Below are 25,127 nucleotides of genomic sequence, written 5' to 3'. Positions count from 1 at the left end.
CCAACCGGAAAAAAGATAAATAGATACTAAATGTGGAATAAAGGATACATAAATACTATATAAAAGATTATATTTGCGGTGGCTACAAAAAGTATATATTTGTATATTCCATTAAAGCGTTTCTTTATTAGGTTCTACATTTCATTTCCATACTATCAAATTTTTGTAATCATGTGAAAGTTACCATTAAATGATACAAAATGTGTTACAGTCGGATCTAGTTAATTAGTATATGAAAATGAAATAATAAATGCAGTGGTGTACAAATACTTTTGGTAGCTACTGTAATTTTTATATTTTTAAATAAAATTTTGTGGATAATTTCAAGATGTTCGTAATTAATTTTTATTGTTATATATTATACGGTGTTTCAGCAAACGCGGTACGATCGAAAAGCATATGATTCTACGAAAAAAATGATAAAATAAATAAAAAATGTAGAATAAAATTTTACTGTCCCTCTGTTTTCTAGAAAATAGAGTTTGAATGTATTGAACTATGAATTGAATACACGCGTACTTGACCAGTTTTCGATTTAATTTTCTCAGAACCAAAGCATCCTGTGAAATAATTTTATTCTACATTTTCAACTTATTATTTCCCCTTGCCAAATGTACCATGATTACTGTGATACTCTGTATATATGTCACTCGTTATATATGAACGTCTTGTAACTATCCACAAAGTATTGTTTAGAAAGATAAAAATCAAATATAAATTTTTGGAACATGAAAACAAACCATTTTTCAATACTATGGAATTTTCTTTAAATAGTTTGATGTTTGAACACCAAAGGGAAGAAAACTACAGCATTAAAAGTGAATAAAAATTTATTTACTCCTGATGTTATAATATTCCCCACAATGTTCGTGACAAATTCATATCGTTGTTCGTAGTGTGCGCGTTATCTGTCCAAAAACCTTGTATACAACAAGAAAATCACTAACAAATGATTCGTTAACGAACGCTCGTTCTAGAAATACAGTTTAAATGCGCAGAATACGTACAGTTCATATATAGTTACTTCGAAATGATCCGTAACAAGATATCGAGGTATATTCAGACAGAGACTCGTTGCATTGTGTAAAACGTTGAATGAATATAATATCTGAAGAGTTTCACGATAGTTTCTTAAAGTACAAACGTGTAGAAAAGGATGAATAATGTTAGTAAGATATATATTAGTCACTCGCATACTTTCGATAACGATAAGAAATAAGTTCTGTACGTCCTTTAGTACTATTTTCTTTCTCGACTGAAGTTGGCGCTATCGATGGTGAAAGTTAATCCAATATTGATACTGATCGATAAATATCTACGAATACTGATCGATGATAGCCGATATATTTCCCGGTAAATTTATATTTATATAATTATTTATATTATTATTATTATTGTTAGAAGAGTTATGACTGAGATTGTTATTAAAATTTAACTAAGAATAATTATTAAAAAATATGGTTAAAGAATTCGTTCTAAACCTCAAATTGAAAGTATACAATATGTATTGTAAATATATAAAATAGCGATTAATTTTTATTAAAACCAGTACAATCACGATTTACAAAAGAATCATTTTAAAAATTGCACAAGTGATTTCTAATAATAAGAGCTTTTAAAAAATATAACAGACTAATAATGACTGTACATAGTTTTAGTATAAAGGCAATAAATAGACAATGTTTAAAAATCAAACGATACCTGGGAAAATATTTGCCATCATAATAAATACTGATTACTATAGCGACATTATTTAAGATAGTTTTATTGAACGCAAATAAGTTATATGATTCATAATAAACAGAAGTATTTATGTGAAAACTGTACAAATAACTGCTACATAAATATAGCAATCGTTTATAAGTATAAATAAAACAATTCTCTGTACCAAACTTTTTTTTTTTTTCAAGAAAACACTCGAGAGTGTACAAGAGATTGCTTCGTGTTAAACTCGATCAGTATTTTCGAAAAGCGCTAAAAAATCCGATTAAAAAATCGAATAAATAAATAATTTCTCTTTTCGATAAAAGCAACAGATCAAACTATTTTTTTTTAAATGCATTTACTGGTCAATTGATTAAAATAACAAATACTAAAGTACACACGTACATATACATATATCACAATTCTACATTTTTTTAATAAAAGAGCTGTAGCTAAATCGTATTAATTTCTATAATTTTTTTTTTTTTTTGGATTTTCACGATTTTCCAGTTAAATACAACTAATCATTATTTTTCTCCTATCATTTGATATCGTTATTCTCTTTCATTAGTTGTTAGAACAAGCTTAAAATTAAGAAAATGCAGTACTCTGCGTAAAAATTGATTTTCAGATAATCGCACACCTATATTCGCAAAAGCGACGTGAGAGAATTTTGGATATTTTCTAATGGACACTTCTCTTTAGCCATTTATACGGTTTAATCCACTCGGTTTCGAATATCAGGCAGTATCGAAATTATTCCTATTTACTCTCCTTATTTTTAATAGACGAAAGAAACATGTTTCGATTTCTCTGGCGAAATATCTGAAAAGACGAGAAACTAAGCCTTTCTTAGTAATAAATTATTGAGCTTGTGCCATTAAGCATTGCCTTAGCGTATTTCTATGATTTGTTTAAAATTAAGTATAGACTTCTACGGAATGATTTTTCGTCTCTTACAGAAACGTTTTCCCTTCTCGTGAATTGTGTAAAAGCGACACGACATACTGACTTGTTCGTGATTTGCTGGAAAATACCGAATTGCTACAGGGGATCCATCATTCTCACAATACAAATATTCCTCAAAGATTAGAAAAATTTAATCGAAAAATTTCCTCCTTAAAAGTATTTTTTAAAAAGCGATCTATGAAAAAATCACAATGTTAAAAATGTTTAAAAACCGAATTCAAAGACTGATTTATTCAAGTATTCCTTATATATTATAAAATAACAAAATTTAGAAATCGTAGCAAAATTACAAAAGTTTCGTAAATATAAATTACTATGTATATGTATTGAAATCTTATATGAGGAGTACAGGAGAGAAACATTTGTTACGAGGAAATAGTTTTAAAATTCAGTACAATGTCAATCGCTTTCATGTTAACAGAACTATCTCTTTTATTTGATTGTGAAGCTACACATGTGTATTTTCATGCTCTTTAAAATTTTCCTCATCATGATATTAAAACATTGCATGTCTTGATAATTAATATTATTTTTAAATCTAACAAGTTATTTAATTACATTGTTGTTTAATCGTAAAATGATATGAAAGTCAAAGGATCAACAAAAATGTACTTATTATGTTTGTCTCCTATGATCTTCATATACAGAATACATCACAGGAATCCCCATAACAAATCAATAAATACATATATATTTAAATACAGTAGACAATTGCGATAAAATAATTTTAGACTTGATTTTTAAATTACAATAGCTGGAAAGCGAGTGAAAATGTGAGTTTCGAGTGGCAAATAGAATTTTTACTTGCTGCAGAGTAAAGATCATCCACGTTGTAAAAGTCTAAATATCGAGCCCTCCTTTTTGATTAGCAGATTTACTCAACATTAATAATTTACTCGATTAATAAGATTTTATGATATCGCAAAGGTTACATGCAATTTCCTTTCTGATCAAACGTGCACGAAAGCAGAAAGTCTCGTTTTTTTTTTGAGAGAATTCTTGTGTTCGGTGCGTTCACGATCGATTTTTATAATCCTGGTGCCAATTATTCGTGACAAAACGAAATTATGTACAGTACAATTTAGGCCAAAGCGAGAAACTGTGGACGCGTTTAACCCTTAACGTTCCAGCGTTATTTATAATAAAATTCGTTATTAATAAATTAATTAAAAATTGATATTTAGTTAAAAAAGATTAATATAGGTACAGTAAATAAAATTGCCATCGACTTTAAGAACACAATTTTCGTTATAAAAATTGTAAATTATATACCTCATAAATTTTTTATTTCTAGAAATTGATAAAAATCTTTAATGATTATTCTAATAAAATTAATCTGTAGATAAAAATACAGACGATACGTAAAACGATTTAAAATGAATATTCATGTACGACGGTTAATTAGAATCAATCTCAAACATACATTTCTAGAAATTGATAACAAATTTTAATGATTATTCTAATAAAAGTAATCTGTAGATAAAAATACAGACGATACGTAAAACGATTTAAAATGAATATTCATGTACGACGGTTAATTAGAATCAATATCAAACATACATTTCTCAACTTTTAAATATACTAATTACTAAGTATTGCTTCTTCCCAATCTCTAGTTTGTTATCTCTTTATGAGTAATAAAACTTTTGCCAAGTTCATGCATACTTTAAGTTTATAAATATTATATCACTGAAGATATTTTTGTGTATCAAAATCTAGTTAAAAGAATAATCGATAATAAAATTGCCTATTTACACTGCCCCATAAAATCATTTTTCAATATACATACTTTTTAATAACACTCTTCTGAAGATACGTTAATGAACGTAAATAAAGATTGCACTTGTCGAATGAAAAGAGTAAAAAAAAAAAGAGAAGAAAAAAGGAAAAAGAGACAAAGCGATAAAACGAAACCGAAATGGCTGAAAATTATGTATTGTGTATCATTATGGAACGATAAGAAAAGTTGCTCTCTTTATCGATCAGCTGCTCCCTTTATCTTAAAAGTAAATACGTTTAGGCTATTTACTTGAATTCTTAAACCGTCTGAAAACACGTACAATCATTGCAGGAACGAGAATGGATCGTTAAGGGTTCGATTAAGCTGAAAATAAACCGAAAAAAGAAATGAACAAAAAAAAAACAAATCCATGAATAAAAAAAATTTGAGATAAAAGCAGTTTGACGTTCTGATTTGCGCAACTACTTACGTTGGAAGTAATTATCACGTCCTCGCTATAAGGAACGAGCTATCCGGGCTATTTAAGTTTTACAACTGTACTCCCGATTATCTCGTTCGGTTTCACTTTCACTTTCAATAATCTGCAATTAGTAAATTGATTTAAAGAACACCGATTCACCCTTCACCGATCAGCAGCTGCTTAGATCCAATTTTAACGAAATTACGAATCTTTTATAGCGCCTACTTACCCCTCTCTATCTAATCAAGATCATCTTTCTTTTCTAATCTTGTTTAATGTGAATGTTTGTGTATGTGTACGTAATACTGTGAAAAAATCCCAAATTATCTACGTTACTGTTACTTTAGTTACTATAATAAAAAAGGTTTTGTATATGTTATTATATGGAAAGGAATTGTTCAATATTTTATTCAAGATGCTGTCTTTTCTGATTCATAAATTTTTTAAAAATTTTGCAATTTCACTGTTCCAAATACTATCAAATATTTATGGCATTATAAAAACATGATTTACGAATAAAATATTAATGACTTAAAAATATTAATTACTTAAATAGTAAATTACTTAAATAGTATTAAAATAATGCCAACCACACCTTCAATCACTTTTGAAAAGCAAAATGTAAAAACTAGAAAAATAACCTAAGATTTTTGCACAGTACTGTATTTTAATTGTGTGTGCAAGTTTTCCACTCAATAGTTGGACCGTTTGAAATTAACCTCGTGTCGTTTCTTTACTACTTTTAGCGTATTATAAATACGCGAATGTACGCGAGAAGAATACTGATGAATCCAAAGAGTATTTGGTATACTTTATTTACTCATATATGTTTGTGTTTTGTTTTATTGTTTCGTTTTCCTATAATATTCTACAAACCGGAGTAATACGCTACTGCGACTTGTTAATGAGACTCTAAGTATTCCGTCGCATCAGGAAAAACGCGTTTTTTTTTCTTTTTTTTTTGTCAATTTTCTTTTTTTCCTTTTGACTCTTAGTCTTTCGTATAAGACTCCGATTTCCCCGTCGCCGGATTTCATTCTATTCAATATACAATTCCTTAAATGGAATTACATTTGGTTTAAATTACAAAAAATACACAGAATGCGTAATACGTATAAAAACGTGTCGTTTATGCGTCACATAGTTATATTTAACCTATAGTATTCGTCGATTGTAAGCAGACTTCGAAATGCAATGAACTATCTATTATAAAAATTAATGGAATGAATTGAAGGTGGTTTCTGGTTTTGCGGAGACTCGTGATAAAATAATTAAAATTGTAAATGTTAATTGCGATGCTATTGAAACAAAATGTCTACGAGACATTGAGACACTCTAGACACCATTCTGTATTAAACGAACACATTTTACAAATACATACTACTTCGAAGTCTGATTGCAACGAATGATCGATCCGGGTCAGATAATTTTATATTGCGTTATTAATGACCGCCAGATTACACCTATTTTAATTACTACTATGTTGTTAATACATCACGAGCTATAGTGATATTACACGTAAACTAAAAACATAATATCGCTATTATTCCTATGTGTTCTCGATTTATAATATTCTATATGTGTGTTATAACTCGTCGTATTCTCTCTACAGCGAAAGCATGATCATGAAACGTAAAAGGTCCCATCTGCTCTGACATATGGAATACTTCTGTGTGTGTTCGAACAACAATTAGCTGCCTAATGTCTGGTATGCATGGAATTCTATACCTCTGGTGAGTTCTGTGTAGTTGCATTGATATGATCCTGTAAACAAATTCTGAGATCCCGCTCGTCCAGCTCGCTTTCAGTGTCAACACTGAAACTTCTTACATTTTGCCCACCATTGCCTGTCCAACGTTGCTTCCAGCTTTCTAGCCTCATGACCTGTGACACACATTTAACATGCAGTAATATTTGTAAATTTCATTGAGAGGGAGTTTTATGAGATTTTGCAGATGTACATCATCATTTTCAAAAGGAATGTGCTTTATGCTTCCTTCTCTAAAAGTATTCCATTTGACATGGTTCAACTACTTTCTAGTTTGTTAGGCAAATGTGCATTGTAGTTTCTAGTTTATATGATTTGGTACTCTATTAATTATAACAATCACTCTGTTGAAAATTATTTCTAGGACAATTTTGTGAGATTACCATCTCTGGGTACTTCTTTTTCACAAAATAATGTAATTTTTATAATGTATGCAATCTTTATGAAATTTATTCAGATGCTTCTATTCTGATCTTTTCAATTTTTTTACTTTTTGAAGTCTTTCACGCCATTTTTTAAGGCGATAAAAGTTGCCTAAAATCAGATGATGATGTGTTTTAAAAGTTGCAACAAATAAATATAAATGATTAAGATTAGATGAACCACATATGATTACCATGCATTTTATTTTTGTATGTTCGAAAATTCATTGAAAAAAATACAACAAAGAATAATAAAAAATTATCAAGTAGTTATTTTTACTAGAATTCTAAATGAAAATAATCTTATTCGATTGTGCATCTCTATGAATATAGCACAAATTTTTAACTGTTAAATTATCCTTAATATCCATTTCTTCTACTATATTTAATAAATTATTGATAGCATCAACTTTATGTTTCATATAAAGCACACAGAGTTGAAAATTGTGTGGAAAATTATAATGGATAGCATGCACTACTTAACACATTGATTAAGCAATGTGTTACATAAAGATATCTGTAATATTGCTTATAAATGTTCTTAAAGCATTTCACAAATGTCCTTCCTATTTCTTTCTACAATAAAAAACTTTATTTACACCTGTGATAAATTAGTAAAAAAAATGAAAGTAAAGCAAGCAGACACTAATTACAATGTGCAAGTTGCAAGCATATATCAAACACAGTTAGTGAATTAAATCAGTGCTTTGTTAGATGTGCAATTGTAAGTCAGCACAAGAAAACAATGTAATGGGGAATTATATGTGTATGTGTAGATGAATGAAAAGTCCAAGGAGATATTAGGGCGAGATCGAAATTCATTTTAATGTTTTTCTGAGTCTCATAGCACTTTATTATAGACAAGGATAAATTGTCCTGTAGTTTAATATAGCAAGTAATTATCTCATAAAATATATGTACAAAACTATATGGAAAGAAAATACAGTTTTTCGATATAGTACACACTGTCATCATGCTACAAACATGAAATGGAAAGAAAATAATGCTTACGGATGGGTAAAGACTTACTCGAGCCAGCGCCAAGGCTCAGTCTCCGGGCTGGTGATTGGCGTAGGGAACTAAGGAGACAGAGATAACACAGCAATAGAGGGTTAGTTTTACAAGACCATTAATTTCTTTGTGTTAGTGATTGGTACCTTTACACAATAAGAATTCCATTCATATTTATATTCACATTAAAATCAACTTCAATTGATACTATATCTCTCTACATGAATGATTGTTTTTGCTTGATATATCTTTTTAATAGCATATATATTGCAATGCATTTCTGCTGAATGTCTAATTAAGAAAAGGTGTAAAAATAAATGAGATATCTTTGAAGGTGTATCTTTGAAATCATACTTTCTGCATGTTTTTTTCAATTAAAATTACTTGTAGAATTAGAACCAATTGTTACTCCGTGCTGTGCTAGCTCTCAATATCTAATACAATGTCCTTGAAGCACAATTAGTATTATAAATGGCAAGCTTGATTTATAATAGAGTGATTTTAATATGTGACTACACAAAACGCCTTAAATGTTAATGCTAAAACATTGAAAATTTGGTACTTATATCTATTTTAATGTCGTAAAAAAGTTCATAATAAATTTTAGATAGAATATATTTTTTAGTTTTAAAATCTTGTAATTAATTTATTGCAAATTTTCAATGTACAATACAATTAAAACATAAATATTTTATTCAAATACATACTTTATTATATTATGATGCCCTCAAAGATATAAATTTTAATTTAGTTACGATGATGATTAGTTTATTTTCATAAATGCAAAAAATAACATTAACTGAGCGGCTATCGTAACCACGATTAAGTTTAGAAGCGATTCGACATTTATTACTTATATTTTGCATTGCAGCAGAGACATAACAAGCTGTGAATGCACCTCAAAGCTTTTACATGTCAACAATTTCTCCCATGACTTAGAAAATTCACACAAATTATGTGAACAGAAAATTCACACAAAATCAGGAGAGGATTAAAACAACCACAGATGTACTTTTGATGATGAAAGCACAATGAATTCTTAATGTGTACAGGTACCTCTGAAGGAACATGTTATCTGTTTAATATGAAAAATATGAGAAAAGCTATATTTTATCATAACAGTTAATTGTTAATTACAAATATGAGAAGTATGTGTCACATAGTTAGTATTCACTTGATTAATTTTGGAAATATTATAAAACGTTTATCTCGGTATTAATTAGTTAATATCATAGTCAATAATGTTAATAAAATTTCGTATTAATTTTAATATTACACCTACAAGCAGAAAGAAAAATATTCTGGAACGAAAATTGTAATTAAACTTTTTATAGCACTTGATTTTATCAATAAAAAAAAGTTGTTTATTAGCGTGACGATTAGCATTACATTGCAGTAAGAGGTGCAATTTGGTGCATAATTTTGTGAGTCACAATAACATGAAAGCATAAATTACATCCTCGCTTATGTTATATATTATAACGATAGACGTAATATTGTGCACCCAACAAATACAATTGATTTATATACATGTTTTTTCATATATCCTTCTTGTTGAAAGGATTTAGGATAGTCAGTTAGAACATTATTAGGAACACATCAATCCTTTGTATCACATCTCAATCCTTTGTGATATGTGAATTAACAGTGCAACAGAAAAGAGCAACAATAGTGTTAAACCCCCATAAATATGAGCTTCCAGATAGAGAAAAAATGTGTGTGTGAAAAACATGGGTACTTCACAAGATGGTGTTACAAAAAATGTGCATTATCACAGATATGTAAACATGATTTAAAAAAATTGTCACAGTGAATTGTATAAAATTCTCATGAAAAAACTTGAGCCATGATTTTTAAGTATCATTAGAATTGATGATTTTATGTAGAAAAATCCTAGAAACAAAAAATTTAATAAAATATCATCTCTATGCAAATAAAGTTTATTATTTTATCACGTAGAAATATTAAAAATACTAAAATCAGAAATAATTTGTTAGAAATGTTAAATGTATCAATGATTACGACAACTGTATAGAATTTATGTATATGATTATATGAAAACAGACGTATGAAAATGGACGAACTGAAACAAGAAATCAAGATCCTATAACAGGCTAACAACTCGAGTTACTTCTATATCCAAATGTACGATATGTTTTAATAGTTATGTAACTCTACAAGCTTTAAAATTTACTATGTTGCAGTCTAATAGCAAATTGAATAAAAATTAGACCTTAAACTACTGTAATAAGATCATAATTCTACGTCTTTGTTAACTACCATCATTACTTCTACCATTGATACTTTGGACTTATAGTGTAGTTAATACGTTAAACAAAGAGATAAGATTCAACTTTAATCAAGGAAATTTAACGAGGATCATCGTCGATCATAAATATGTATAATAATTATACTTGTGCATAATTGAAAGCATTTGCAGCTATATTTTCAGTACTAAAATACTGTATGCTTCTTTGAGATTCACATGAATGGTTCTATTTTTAACTTAACATCGTTTAATGATAAATTTTATAGAAATAATAAAAATATCCTGAGCAAATTGAGCAATACATGCAAAAAATATAATACTAAGGCTAAATTTGGATCTTGCTCTAAATAACATTTTAACAATGTTTCTTCCATTCACCTCTTACTGCAGTTCTTTTTTCTTTTTTAATCAATGCTTTCATTAATGCAGCATGAATAAAGCAAAGAATTTTCACATACCTCAGCTTTTAATTCTGCAACTTTATCTTGCAATTCTCTGACTCTCTCACTGTCATCTAAATTATTTCTAAGCTCACCTTCCGCGTGCATCTCTTCGTTCTGTAAAAAATAGGGATAATCCATATTTGCTATATCTGTATGTAAATATTCATGTTGGGATAGTTAAAGAAATTAGTACAAATAAAGAAATAGTACTTTTAATTCAAGAAGAGATATTTTCTGGGTGAGTTCTGCCACTTGCTGCGCATGCTCTGCATCACGTATCCTAGCCATCATAGCTTCATCCTTCATCTTAGACTCCAGATCGGAATATTTATGTTGTTGCTCCCGTAGTTTGGCAGTAAGTTCCTTCTCCCTAGCTAAGGCAGCCTCTAATTCCTCTTTAATTAATTTCCCTCCTTCGTCTTGTCGACGAAGTTGATTCGTGGCAACTTGCACTTGAGTTTCAAGCTCCATGACCTTGAGTCTAAGCTCCTTCACTTCTGTCAAAGCTTCCATCTCTCGAATTCTGGTTGTCATTAAATCCTCTTCGAACTTTTGCACTTCATGTCCTCGGTTCTCCCAAAACAAAAGTTTCTTCGGCGTGGAATCGCTTGCAGGTTGATTCTGAGCGGAACGATGTTCTTGCAGATGCCTTTGCCAGGCACTGCTCAATTCCACTACTCTTTGCCGAAGATCCTAACAAATTTCTTATATTACGATAAGTTTATTAAATACATAATACATACTTTACAAATATTTGAGAACCTTAAGCGATTCTTTATAAATATAGAAAATTCACAACTTTTAACGTGTCAAAAAAAATGAATTACCTTTAAAGAAAGATTAGCTTCTGCTTCTCTTAGTTTCACAGCAATCAGTTCTTCTTGTAAATGAGCAACAGAATTATCCGGCGTTGATTCACGCAACGTCTTTTTATCCTGTTCCAATTCTTGTATTCTTGCTCTAAGTTCCCTTATCGTCGCGTCGTTCTCTGCTTCGTGTAGTCGAACTCTTACCAATTCCTCTTGCAAACACTGTATCATTTCCTCTTTTTGTGACAATGCTTCCTGCTTTGACAAAATTTCATCCAAAGAGGATTGTTTTGATGTCACATTTTCTTCTAGCAGAAGCGACAATGATCTTAGTTCTTCGTGAGCTTGCTCAAGCTGATGACTGGTTTCAAGATGCGTGTGTCGAAGAGCTGCTAATTCTCTTTGTACAACGAAAGCAGTTTCCTCCTCTTCTGCTCGAGAAACTTGACCTCTGACTAATCTATCTGCCAACTCCGCAGACTCAGCTTCCAGAAGTTCAGTTCTTTGCCTAAGTAACCTATTTTCTGCTCTAAGCCTACGAAGTTCAACCATCTCCTCTTGCTCTTTCATTTTCAGCACAGTATAATCTTTCTCGAGTTTCTTCATTCTTTTCGGATTTATTTTCATACCATAGGCAAGATTCATGAGACCATCTGGATCTTTTTCGCCTCTTCCAGGTAGCTGTTTCTGAAAGAACTACACACGAAAAAACTGATAAATATTAATAAAATAATTAATAAACAAATCCACGTGTGGAGAAAACATTGTTTAATTATAAAGCCTGCGATACTTGACTTTTTTCTACGACTAAACGTAATATGTTCTGTATTTTTTTAAAGTTCTTATCTATGGGCAAGATGTTGGATTCTGATGATAAACAGTTACCTTCAACATGCCTTCCATGTCCAAGCTTAATAAATCTTCCTTGCCTAAATGCAACATGGCCAGTGCAACTTTGAAAATAATTTCCATGCCTTCGGACAGAAACACGTCAAAAATGCGGCAGGCCAGCGGTAGGCTGAGCGCTGTGGTAAAAAGCGTAAGAAACCAAGACGACGCGTACATTGACGTGTGAAAACCTTGAGCCGTAAAATGAGCGTGTAACTCGGGATGAGTGTCAGCAACTAAATGTTCTAGCTGATACATGCACACCCCTAATTCAGCCATACTCGGCTTGAACATGTCTCGCAAACGATACTCTTGCATAAGCGCTACCAGTACAGCGAAAGCTTCTTCTTCTGGCATTTGCTGTAACAAATTGATATACCTATTTAATTCTGATTGACTCAACAGAATTCATCCCATGTCTTCGTTTTTTTTTTTTTTTTCTTTAAAATAATTATTCTTATTCTTTTATAGCTCTCTAATCCCACTCAAATATTAAAGTGTACCTGCATAAGGAGTAATCCTACAATAAATCCCGAACCTTGACAGTATCCCACTTCACGATCATGAAGACTATACGCTTTCATAACGTTAAATAGACTCTCCTGACCAAGTCCGTCTTTCTCCTTAAAGAAATCATGCTCAGGATACGTTCTGGCTATATCCCTCCTGATTATCCTTTCGCATGCTGACGTAGCCTTGATATACTCAGCAAATTGCTTTTTCACAGGAGAGTCATGTGCACCACTTAATAGTTGCCAAACAATACCTCTGTAACGATGAACATGAATCAGTTGTCCACTCATTATAATATGTTTTTATCTTATAATTTTACTTCTTATTGATTCTTATTAAATTTAAGAGAGTACGTAGATCATCCAAAGATACTAATGAACTTGATAAATTTAAGTTTTTGCTAAAGAGTTGATTACCTAAAATGATGAGGTATTCCTTGACGTACTAATTCTTTGACGAACTCTTTCCTCTTCTTCCAATGATAATCCCAATCAGCGACGATGTGACCCCATAGGGTCCACGTATTCTCTTCGCCATCAGCTGAATTGTGGCGTCGGGGTGCGGCATCGCTGTTTCCTCCGCTGCCCCCCGACGCCACGGACACCTGAGATGTGTCGGAACCTTTTCTACTGTGATTGCTTTGGAGCGAGTTCAACGACTTTGCATCCGATTCGATAAGCCTGTTATTAATTACATCAAACTCTTTAGACATGTACTTTACATTAATGCAATCTCGTTAAAACACTATTGAGTGGTAACATATGAGATATCTGATCATCTTGGTTGAAATAAAAATAAATATGAAATAAATTCATCTTTATTAGTAACAGTGGATGAATTAGATATAAATTAAATATGTTGATCAATTAGATTTCAATTTTAGTTAAATACAATTATCTTGCTAAATTCAATTAACTTGAATTTTTAAATCCAATTAACTTCGGACATTCATAAAAATTACTTATAAATATAGATGTATAATGGACTAATACGATCAAGTGGTGCTATAAAGTTTGAAGTTCTTTTTACTAACAAATGCCAGTTCTTTGTATAATTACTCTCAGCTAATAGAACATTACGGATAGGTAGTGTCATACAAAATTATACTTTCATATGTTACAACCCAAGACTATAATAAATATCCTAATTAATGCAAGAGTATATACATTCTTTTCTAAACGTGTGCTTAGTATCAGTTGAAATATAAAAATATAAGATAAACATAACTGCCAAATTAATACAAAAACAGACTATTCAGAATAATTAAAAGATTTCATATTAATGTGAATTCAATATCTACTTGTGTTCACCTATTATCGAGTTAAATAGAAACATACAACATTTCTTCTTTTCTAAATGCAAAGATGCGCGATTGAAAAGCTAGAAATTTAGAAAACACTGTCAATATATTCAGAGTAGCAACAAATATCTGCCCTTCCATTCACGTAAATCACTTTTTCCTTAAAAGTGTTTTCATTCACCTATTCGTTGAATCGAATAGAAACGCATACAATATATTTCCTCTTCTACATTTACTAAAAAATTGAACGCTTAGAAAAAAATTTAGAGTTTAGCATATTCTATTGTATTCAGAACAGCGCCAAATATTTATATTTCGATTTACATAAGCTATCTTTTATGTAGAAATGTTTTGATTCATCCCATTCAAGTTACACCTTCTTTCATTCACAATCAACTGATCGTGTATGGAATGATATTGAGTCACGTAACACAACATAATTGAACGTGTAAGCGGCAATGTATACGCAGTATCTAAAGCACGATTCGTTTGCACATGCAATGTCGATGTTGAACGTTAGTCAGCGCGACGATTCACCTATTGGCTTCCTCCAGCTTAGCTAATAGAGCCAGTTCGTCGGTGGGTATTTCCTGCGACGAGTTTATCCTCTCTTCCTCAGATGAGATCGGTGGTGTGCTCGGAAGTATCTTGCTGGCCTGATTGTTGTTCTGACCCGTCTGGTGTATCGTGGTGCATAAACACAACACACTCATCACCTGCGGTCCATAACGTGATAATCCTAATTGTCCGGCTGCCTGCTTCTCTTGACCCCTGTAAAATGATCGTTGTTTCGTGTCAGCATGTAAAGTGACGTAACAAAAATGTTATACATGTGCGTACCTTCCACAGGCCAGTTACTGTTATCATTCTATGCCTGTTCTTTTGGAATATCATCAAAAAATATTATGACTTTATTAGTAAACTACCAATGTTTAGGCATTTATGGAGAATTATAAAGCAATTATATAAAGAAGTATAAATAAATAAAAATTTAGGTTCACACAGATGTGAATTTACAATACGTAAACATCCATAGTCTATTTATCATTAATGTGATTTTGTGTGTGTGTGAAAAGAATATTATTCTATACCTGGAACGATGTAATAATGATATATGATAAAACTTATATTTATTAATTTAGTTATATATAATTGAGTTGTTTTTAGAAATAAATGAAATTGTCGTCTCATTATTTAAATCACCCGCTGCTATGTTTCTCATTGGGAAGTGACAAAATTTTGTTTTTAATGCAAAAATATGTACATGTTACTATTAACTGTGGTTTAAATGAAACAGATGTACATAAAAAATAAATAAATGCAATGTCTACATAAGGAGCAGAATATTATAGACAATATTCTATTTATTCAATTGAACAAGATTTTTTGAGAACATTGCGATGTATCAAGTATACTTACGCGTATACTGAACTTCGAAGTGACGATATGATAAACCTTGGTGTACATACATATCTGTTTCTGTTCCTGCTTATACACTTACGAACGTCCTGGTTTATTATCTATTATTCTACCGGTTTATTATCGCGACATGTTGTTGGTATCTATCGGTTTATCGATTTTGGTCTCTCTACATATTACAGAAGCACATAATTCAAAGCACATACATCTATAAATCTACGAATCGATTTTCTCAAAAACGAAACCTTACTCGAAGAAATTTTACCTTTCATTTCCGATTTACATGTATATATAAAGAAAAAAAAATACGATTGTTATAAAAGATATTATATTATCATTCACAGTTAATCTGAATTAATTAATAATTTCTACATTTTAATTTTATTTCTTAACATTACCGTTAGTCACTTTGCTTTTCTCTTATTTGCGCTTAATAAGACAGAACATGGAGTTACGCGCGAAAATTACAGTCGAAAAAGAAAAGCGTGTAATTTGAAATACTATTTTCTATTTTGGTATAATTATTCGTCTACGCAGTTAGAGAGATCGCCGATAAACCGTACGGTATACACCTCTCACCTTTTCGACGTGGAAATTAATTAACAAAAAAGGATAAAAAGGAAAAGTGTGAAAACATCTCGTTAACGAGTCGGCCTTAACATCGATTTTATATTTTCTTGTATTAAATCGTTCGTCGTTAAATAAAATATCGTTTCACGCAAGATCAATGAGGTTCAAGTAGCGACGAATGGATTTCATAGACGTCCAATTAAAACTCCGACTCGTGTGTTTCTCAACTTCTTATTTTACGTATTTGTTATACGCGTATGTCTGAATATGAACGAATAACACGCTAAATAGAACAAACAGGGTTTTCGAGCAAGTTATACGAAGAAACGTAACAACAAGACAGATGATTTGCATTGCTAATATTTAGCAAAGAAAATAGATTACTTTATAAGTTGATACAATATTATGTCATTGTTTGAAAAAAAAAAAGAAAAAAGAAAAGAGAACATCCGGCAATGTAAAAAATATTCCGTGTCTCACAATTAATGTTTGTATTCATATTATGCTTTTCATTGGAGGAAATGCTTTTCATACCAAGGAAAATAAATTACTTTATAAATTGATACAATATTATGTCATTGTTTGAAAAAAAAAAAAAAAAAAGAAAAGAGAACATCCGGCAATGTAAAAAATATTCCATGTCTCACAATTAATGTTTGTATTCATATTATGCTTTTCATTGGAGGAAATGCTTTTTATACCAAGGAAAATAAATTACTCTATAAATTGATACAATATTATGTCATTGTTTGAAAAAAAAAAAAAAGAAAAGAGAACATCCGGCAATGTAAAAAATATTCCGTGTCTCATAATTAATATCCTAACATTTTTAATTCTTACGTATAAGGTACAAGATACAATACGACAAAAATTAGTCAAGATCATGCAAGATCGAACAATCAAACTTATACACGTTATTGTTACAATTGTATTTCAATGTACCCTGAGCATAATAAAATTCCAATAACAATTTCTAATTGTCATTCATCGTTGTTTCATTGTTCAAGTCAGTTTGAAATTTTAATTGCAACTTTTTAGCTCGCATCAAATATCTTCAACGAGCCAACCTTGTTCATAATCTAAAGAATGTTGATGTTATTCAAATATTTTGCGAAAAGGGTTACACAATTCGATTTTTAAATTAAAAACACCATTTCTCTGAATTTCGCGTTTTATCTCTAACATAGCATTATATATGTAACGTAACAAGCATTATATATGTTTCACCTATGTCCTCTTTTAGAACGCGGTCCAACGTTCATTAAGAACTTCAATTAATGCAATCGTTCTACCTTTTCGTTGTTTTATTTCGTGTCCATCGCGCCGCCGCTGGTGCCAGCAAACCACGAAGAACCATCGAGAAATTTTCTCGTCTCACTCGCGTAACTTTCGATCGAAAAATCGACTTTTAGACACGCCACCTTCGATTTACCAAATTACTTTCCATCTTTCCGCGAAACGTTCGTCGCAGCGCACGATTTTCCGACCATTTCCCCCGGAACCATTTTACTCGCATTGTTCAGAAGCATCTTTTTCTTGGAATAACTTTCTGCCCGAGTAGGTCGGCGAATTTCTACGGGGAAAAATTTATTCTACGTACTTTTCGACGTTAATTACGATAAACCTTCTTCGGTTTACCGCAAGATCTTTCAAATTGAATTATACAGGGTGGTTGGTAACTGGTGGTACAAGCGGAAAGGGAGTGATTCTAGGCGAAAAAAGAAGTCGAAAATATAGAATAAAAAATTTTTTTTTTTAATTTTTCCATCGAGACAACGATCTACAGCGAGATCCGTTATAACGAGACGCGATAAAGTGCACGCGTACCGAGCGAAAATTCAAAGTCGATTTTCTCGGAAACAAAGCCTCGAGCGAAAAATTGTTATTCTATATTTTCGACTTCTTTTTTCGCCTAGAATCACCCCCTTTCCGCTTGTACCACCAATTACCAACCACCCTGTATATTAGGTTTTTGCTTGAAATGTAATCGCAAGAACAACACCTACTAAGAGATAACGGGAAAGATAATTATTGTGAAAATCTATCAAAATTAGCGGAGTTTTTCAAATTCGCAAAACAATGGAACTCGATAAAATTAAGAAACTTATTTTTATAAATAAAGATAGCAGTCGTGAGAATTCCGTGAACGAAAGTTTCTACGATTAGATTGAAACCGTAGAAAATTGTCAGAATACGAGAAATTAAACTTTCTTTTAAATTTCCTCCATTACTTTCCATCCTAGATAAAACGAATGCATTTTACTTGGAATCTGCAAAGCAATCCTACGAAATGACTCATGCAGCTGTCTAACGTTAATATGCTTCGCAACTTTATCCTTGAGACCGAAGTTTCTCTAGTCGATCGAAGAGTTTCACGGTTCCTTTCCCAACCAGGAAATCCTTTAGTTATTCCTATCAAACATTCGAATTAATTTTCCTCGAAATATTTCCCACTTTGGCTACCATAATTTATATCTCAGCTACTCGTTCGTGTTCGTTCGACAACTTCTCTTGGAATAACTGCAACTAATTTTTCACATTTCAACCATCACAATTCATATGTTTGCTCGTTTTTATTACCTGCAGCTTTCTTCGTGTACATTTATCGCTCAATATCTTTTCTAAAAACGACTGAAATTCATGTTTAAACTTTCGTGCCTCGAATTTTCCAGTCGAGTTCGAAGCGAGCGGACGCGCACGAACGACAAAAGGTCAAGAAGAAAGCCGAGCAATTAGCGCGTGCGAATGAATTAGCGAACAAATGCAACGCGCGAAACACTGCTGGCAATATGCCATACATCGGCTGCGAGATGGGATAATACGTGTTTCTCGGTATTCTGAATTACCGTGGAATTTCAAGCGTGTACGAACATCTGCGCAAGCAGCAACCATATCGTTTAAATAGTTTCAATGATCGCTCAACAGTCGATTGGTCGAACGGTGTTACTAAATTAAATCCTATTGTATAATATTGTATTGTATAATATTGTATAATATACAGGGTGATTGGTAACTGGTGGTACAAGCGGAAAGGGGGCGATTCTAGGCGAAAAAAGAAGTCGAAAATATAGAATAAAAATTTTTTAATAATAAAAAATAAAATAAGTTAAGAGAGTATGCAGAATGAAATTTTAATTGATAAAAAATTGAACTTTGATGTCTTTCTGGAATGATACTTTGATGATGATTAGAATACGGATTTATATGCATGTATGAGAAGTTTGAAGACTCAAAAATACGGAGAATACACGCATTGAAATGTGTACTCATGCACATCGTTCTTTGAAAAGATGTAATTTTCCTCTATATTTTCTACAATTAATGTTTAAAATTTCATATACCTTGAGATATACTTCATATACCTAGTAAAGTTACAATGTAAGAATTTTATGTGAAAGATAATGTAAAACGATATATATGACTCTTCATAAGGACATTTTTTAGAGCTTCATGAATGAACAAAAATATGCATAAATGTATAAAACATCTAAAGTAGAAAACTTGTCATAAAATTAAATACATGAGACAAATCGCTAGTTATATTGATAAAAATATAAAATTGCATAAAAGTTTTACGATTAAAAGTGCAAGACAAATAAAAATAACAATCGTAAACCAAGTCTTTTTTCATAATCGAAGAGCTGAAAAATAAATTATTATTATTATAAAATTGCATAAAAATCCACTATCTACTGATGATTACAGATCAGAATAATTGCAAAAATAAACAATATATTACATATTTATACAGGGTGGTTGGTAACTGGTGGTACAAGCGGAAAGGGGGTGATTCTAGGCGAAAAAAGAAGTCGAAAATATAGAATAACAATTTTTCGCTCGAGGCTTTGTTTCCGAGAAAATCGACTTTGAATTTTCGCTCGGTACGCGTGCACTTTATCGCGTCTCGTTATAACGGATCTCACTGTAGATCGTTGTCTCGATGGAAAAATTAAAAAAAAAATTTTTTATTTTATATTTTCGACTTCGTACCACCAGTTACCAACCACCCTGTATATTTAATTAAATATTTAAGTAAACGTACAGTGGACTGTCGCAGGACACGATAAATAAATCTAACATATTGACACGCTATTTTCGACAGTACAGTGTAAATTAAACTGATAGTATTACGAGTAAAAATAAATAATCGTTGAACGTGTAGCGTTTAATTTAACAAAGTACGAAATTAAAGTTAAGTATCTCAATGAAATTTAATAATAGTGAATTTTCTTTTTATATAATTTTCTGAAGATTATTTATGAATCTTATTTATGTATTGTACTATTTACCTGTTAATTAGTAGTTTTGATTTATAGAAGTAAAAGTGCTCTCGGACAATCGATAAATTTGTCATTTAATCAATAATCGTTGTATTTCAGGGTTCTCGATGAAAATAGTCAATTTGTCAATAGATATTAACGATACATATTGATCCTCTTAGTGAAGAACCTTGAAAATACATATTGGTAGTCTGAGGATACGTTAAAACGTGTCAGAAATAGAGAGCAGAAAAGAGAATTGTAATCGTAATAAGTAGAAACATTCTCCTTCTTTTATTTTTTTTTCCGTGTTTTCTAAAGAGGTAAGCGAACACTGAGTCATTTATCGGAAGTATAGTACCATACAAAAGGCTGCTTTCATATGCTAATGAGAAGGAAGACCAATATGTTTTCATATCTTACATTGAAATTAACGCAAATTAGAATGATGGATCGCGTAGAATTCATTACAGAACGTTACCACCGACATTGTCTATTCTTCCTACTCTTAATCACTTTATTCGCTACAAATTCCACGTAATTACATTCGAACACGTCACCATTCTGAATAAATATTATTTTGATCAAGTATTACTTTAATCATGTTAATTCCAATATCTTTCAAAATTCCCATATTTATTATTCTCGCGCAGCTTTTACGATATTGAAACTTCAAATAGACAAAGAGAACGATATACGTAAACGCATTGTATCCCTTAGGTTGCTTTTATTTTCAACTTATTTTATCGCAACTTTGCTAATTTATCTCGCGTTGTAAATGCCTTGCAATATAAAAAAATCAAATAAAGTAGAATTCGTTGAAATTTCCCAATAAGTGTACCGCATAACAGCCCTGTATAATAATACATTTACAATAATAAATCAATGAAAAATTAACCAGTAATAAATATAGACACTGAGAGATATCAACGAATCTAAAACTATTTGCACAATTCGTGCTTCTATCGGCGATTGTATAATCACAGATATATAATATTTGTAACTCGTGTATAAGCATTTTTTACAGTTATAACGTAAAGACTATTCGTTAAATTAATTCTAAACTCTCTGAGAATAGAAGCAAGGTAAAATCGCGTGATCACCGATCCATGGTTCCCACCCACGTTCCGTTTCGTTTTCACTCGCAAAAGTGTAACAACTAATTGTAGGTGTGACAGAACTTTTTGATCGCGTATCTGACTATCTCACGTTCCACATTCGTGTTAGAGACACATAATATCTAGCTGTTTAGGCACGACAAGTGTCTCTGATAATGTATATTGTTCGTAATTATTCAAAAGATAGCGATTTCCAGTATACAGCATGGTAAGCTTATCGTTAATAACAATATTTGCCCAAACCGTACGATACGTATTTGGTATTGTAGTACATATGTATGTCTATTGATAAGAGAACGAATATTTTATTCGACGAAATGGTCACGAAACTGGAATTTAATTTCAAGGAAAAAAAGAAAAGACACGTTTGCAGGAACATTGTATAATTTCGTTTGAACGTCTAGATTTAATTAATAACGCATTCACCATCGCAATATATCGAAATAAAGAGGAATATATATGCTCGTAAATGTGTATTAATATTTGCTATTAATATCGAATTTATTGTAATTTTAGCGTTAATATCAACAACGAAATTTAACGTAAATCTAACTTGGTCATTTACATTCTGAACTACGTACGTCATTTTCATCTTTCTCGTTGCTTTCTTTCTTCGAAATATCCCAAAACTTTTCGACTAGCACGTGTGCTACATATAAATAGTTTTTGCAAGAAGAAGAAAGTTTAAATAGTATTTATAAAAATAGTTTTCACAAGAAAAGTATATGGAAAGAATAAGAAAGTATTATTTCTAAGAATCATCAAGGACATCGGTATATTTGGTTCACGACAACGTCTTAATGAAAATGGATGCTTTAAATCGCACAAAGGGCTATGCCATAGGAAAACCTATGTGTACGTTACAGTCGTATTGCAAGCTGTGCGATTAACAAGACACAATTTATATCAGACATTAGACGATCGATCGCGTTTCACTTTGTTAAACGACCTGACAATGTAGACCCAGTGTAAAGATTCTCCGTGTTTTATATACGGCACGTATAGAGTTCTGCAGTCACTTTTCTGCTCGATATACAATGGAATAAAGCGACGAGTCGAATATACCGTAGAATCTACGAAGAAATCGCTTGTAACGAAAAAACCTGTTTAGAATCGCTTCTGACTCGCTGTATATATCGCGGTGATGCGACTTTTATAAATATCGAGGCTCGACGATGCTCACAGTTACCAGCCTTTTGATCGACTCAAATTGTTCGAAAAGTCAATAGTATTGTTCGAGCAGTACGATAAAATGTACAATTTTTGGATAAGTTAAAAATATTATTTTTAGTATTTCAATTGCGACATAAGGAACTGTATTCTTTCGTAAGTATGAAAGAAACTGCGATTAATAAGAAAGAAGCGAAAGACAGAATCTCAATCACGAAAGAGAAAGCAAACGTAAAACGTTCTGTTATTTCATCCCCAATACACCCTTGCTTCCAATCTTCAACCACTTTCTATCCATTATGTCGTATGTTGATATATCCCCTAACTCCAAATAAAAGCAGCAATAGTACATTAACCTAACGAACAGATAATCGTCCGAGGAACGATTACGTAAACTCTGAGATTCCACAGAAACGATCTCGCAGGGCTTCGTTAAATTCAATCCGTCTTCCACCTGAATAAAAGCAAACTTTTAAACTCTTCCGTTCTAAACTCTGCCTTTACTGATCTATTACACATACACGAGCGTAGAATACTCTTTACAAAACCTCTAAACAAAAATTCTAATACGTTGCTCTAACAGGCATAGAATTATCTAAAGTACGATTACGTAAATTGTAAAATCTTCTCTGTGAATTACTTTGTAAGTGTTCGACCGATTTAATCTCAGTAATCCCAAAGAAACTTTGAGATTGAAACTGGAGAAATTTCCATTGCTTTTGATCTATTATTATGCAAACACCCTTTGTATCCCTTAATTCAAATGAGAATCCTTGGGGGAGATACCTGAAGATCGTCGTTCTACGATTTCGATTTGTTTCTACACGGGGAATCACCTCTTTTCCTATTACAGCACGATTTCCAAGTCACCGTGTATACAATCGTCTAAAACACGATTACGTAAATTCGAGAACTCGCTCCCCTTTAAAACGTCCCCTTTAAGACAACCATCGTCCTTTTCTTTCGTCTTCTTCCCTCCTATAATTAGATATAATAGCATTTGAAATAAAGAAGAGGAAAAAATACGTATTAATACGTTGACTGCCACGGTGGCCATCGGTGGCCCACGTTACTAAATTCTTTGGAATAATTAAGATAAGACCAATCAATCGTCAGCAACGTGAATTACTCGAATAACATTATGAGAAAGAAGTGAACGATATAGTATTTTCGAAAAATCAAATATTATCAAATCAAATGTATCGATGGCTTATTGCACAAAGATCGTACGTCCGCTTTTTGTGACATTTGAATTTTTATACGTGACAAATAATTCTTCGCTGTTTCATTGCGTCGTATAAAAATCACATCTATCTCGCAAATTTCTCAAAAATAATCTTTTTATTTATTCTACTTATATGTATATATATACACATACACAGAGAGAGATTTTCAAGAGCCACGATCCTGAACCGTAATATGACCTTTGTCATTTTACGTTCCTAAGAGGGATCAATGGACAATTTGCCGATCAATTTTACATTGCAGAACGTGCTTATTTAATTATAAAATACCATCGAATTTGTAAAACCGTTTTTTCTCGAAAACGCTAAAATCGAACGTACATTATTTGCAGGGTAAACCATCGACATCTGTCGCCGCTGCCAGCACAGAGTATATGAAATTCGTACGACAGTCAACGTGTTGATAACGAAATAACAAAGAGAGTAATCGGAATGAAATAAACTAAAATCGTTCACTGCGACGAAACGACCGTACACGTCTAACCAGAAAAGACGAGGATCGAGATCAAGTGGCGTGACAGGTGTGGACGATTGCCTTAACCGGTAATATCACGATATCACACAGAGATAACGATTGGTCTCGAATGCAGTCGAGGCACGATTGTCCGACAAGGGGCGCCGGTTAATTGGCCAATCGATGGTGATTTTATCTCGTTCCCTTTTCCGATCAAACTGGCACAGTAGGATCGCTAAACACGTACTGGAAACGTATACGAAATGGTTTGAGGGTCGATGGAGCCCGCGCAGGCCAGGATGCTTCACATGCGCACCGACCTCTCTTTCTTCTTTCGTAACGAGAAAGTAAATAAAAGAACCTACGCGATTCCGCCGACGGAACGATAGCAAATTTTCTCTAGAAATATTACGAAGAAATGCGATATTGATTATGTTGATTTTTCAGGGACAAAGCCAGGCATTGGATCAGTCGAGATAATTAATCCTTCAGTTAAGTTAATTAAGTATTTATTCCGTTGATTTCGGCAGGCAACGATGTTTTTTTTCTTTTTTTGTATTGCAGTTCAAAATTCCTCTCGCCATGGATTTACTTCT

At 31.8% G+C, this 25,127-nt stretch overlaps 1 protein-coding gene and 1 long non-coding RNA gene across 7 annotated transcripts in view; one reads left to right on the top strand and one right to left on the bottom strand.

Annotated features, from left to right (window-relative positions):
• Window positions 1-812: 812 nt before the first annotated feature.
• The window catches only part of Evi5 (ecotropic viral integration site 5), a 29,753-nt gene continuing 5,438 nt past the window's right edge, over window positions 813-25,127 (bottom strand). Inside the window, exons 1-13 of one of the 6 annotated variants that reach the window (XR_013058077.1) lie at window positions 24,562-24,644; window positions 23,620-23,811; window positions 17,579-17,859; window positions 14,835-15,068; window positions 13,414-13,677; window positions 12,988-13,252; window positions 12,482-12,844; window positions 11,615-12,292; window positions 10,998-11,480; window positions 10,803-10,901; window positions 6,603-6,758; window positions 4,884-4,995; window positions 813-4,777 (exon numbers count right to left, since the gene is read on the bottom strand). Coding sequence is in view for 1 of the 6 variants with exons in the window: in XM_076617423.1 (XP_076473538.1) it covers window positions 4,936-4,995; window positions 6,603-6,758; window positions 10,803-10,901; window positions 10,998-11,480; window positions 11,615-12,292; window positions 12,482-12,844; window positions 12,988-13,252; window positions 13,414-13,677; window positions 14,835-15,068; window positions 17,579-17,643 (2,667 nt within the window). In the remaining 5 variants the exon portion in view is untranslated. Of the gene's footprint in view, window positions 4,996-6,602; window positions 6,759-10,802; window positions 10,902-10,997; window positions 11,481-11,614; window positions 12,293-12,481; window positions 12,845-12,987; window positions 13,253-13,413; window positions 13,678-14,834; window positions 15,069-15,137; window positions 15,330-17,578; window positions 17,860-20,575; window positions 20,754-23,619; window positions 23,812-24,552; window positions 24,645-25,127 lie in introns of those variants that run through there. The other 5 variants (XR_013058078.1, XR_013058079.1, XM_076617423.1 and 2 more) reach the window with 5 other exon arrangements.
• On the top strand, window positions 6,487-25,066 carry LOC143302502 (uncharacterized). The gene is made up of 3 exons (XR_013058083.1): window positions 6,487-6,607; window positions 24,410-24,878; window positions 24,979-25,066. It is a non-coding gene; the product is annotated as an uncharacterized LOC143302502 (long non-coding RNA).

The sequence above is a fragment of the Bombus vancouverensis genome, chromosome 3 (assembly GCF_051014615.1).
Source record: "Bombus vancouverensis nearcticus chromosome 3, iyBomVanc1_principal, whole genome shotgun sequence".
Classification (NCBI taxonomy): domain Eukaryota; kingdom Metazoa; phylum Arthropoda; class Insecta; order Hymenoptera; family Apidae; genus Bombus; species Bombus vancouverensis.
This window is presented reverse-complemented; position numbering and strand designations above follow the sequence as displayed.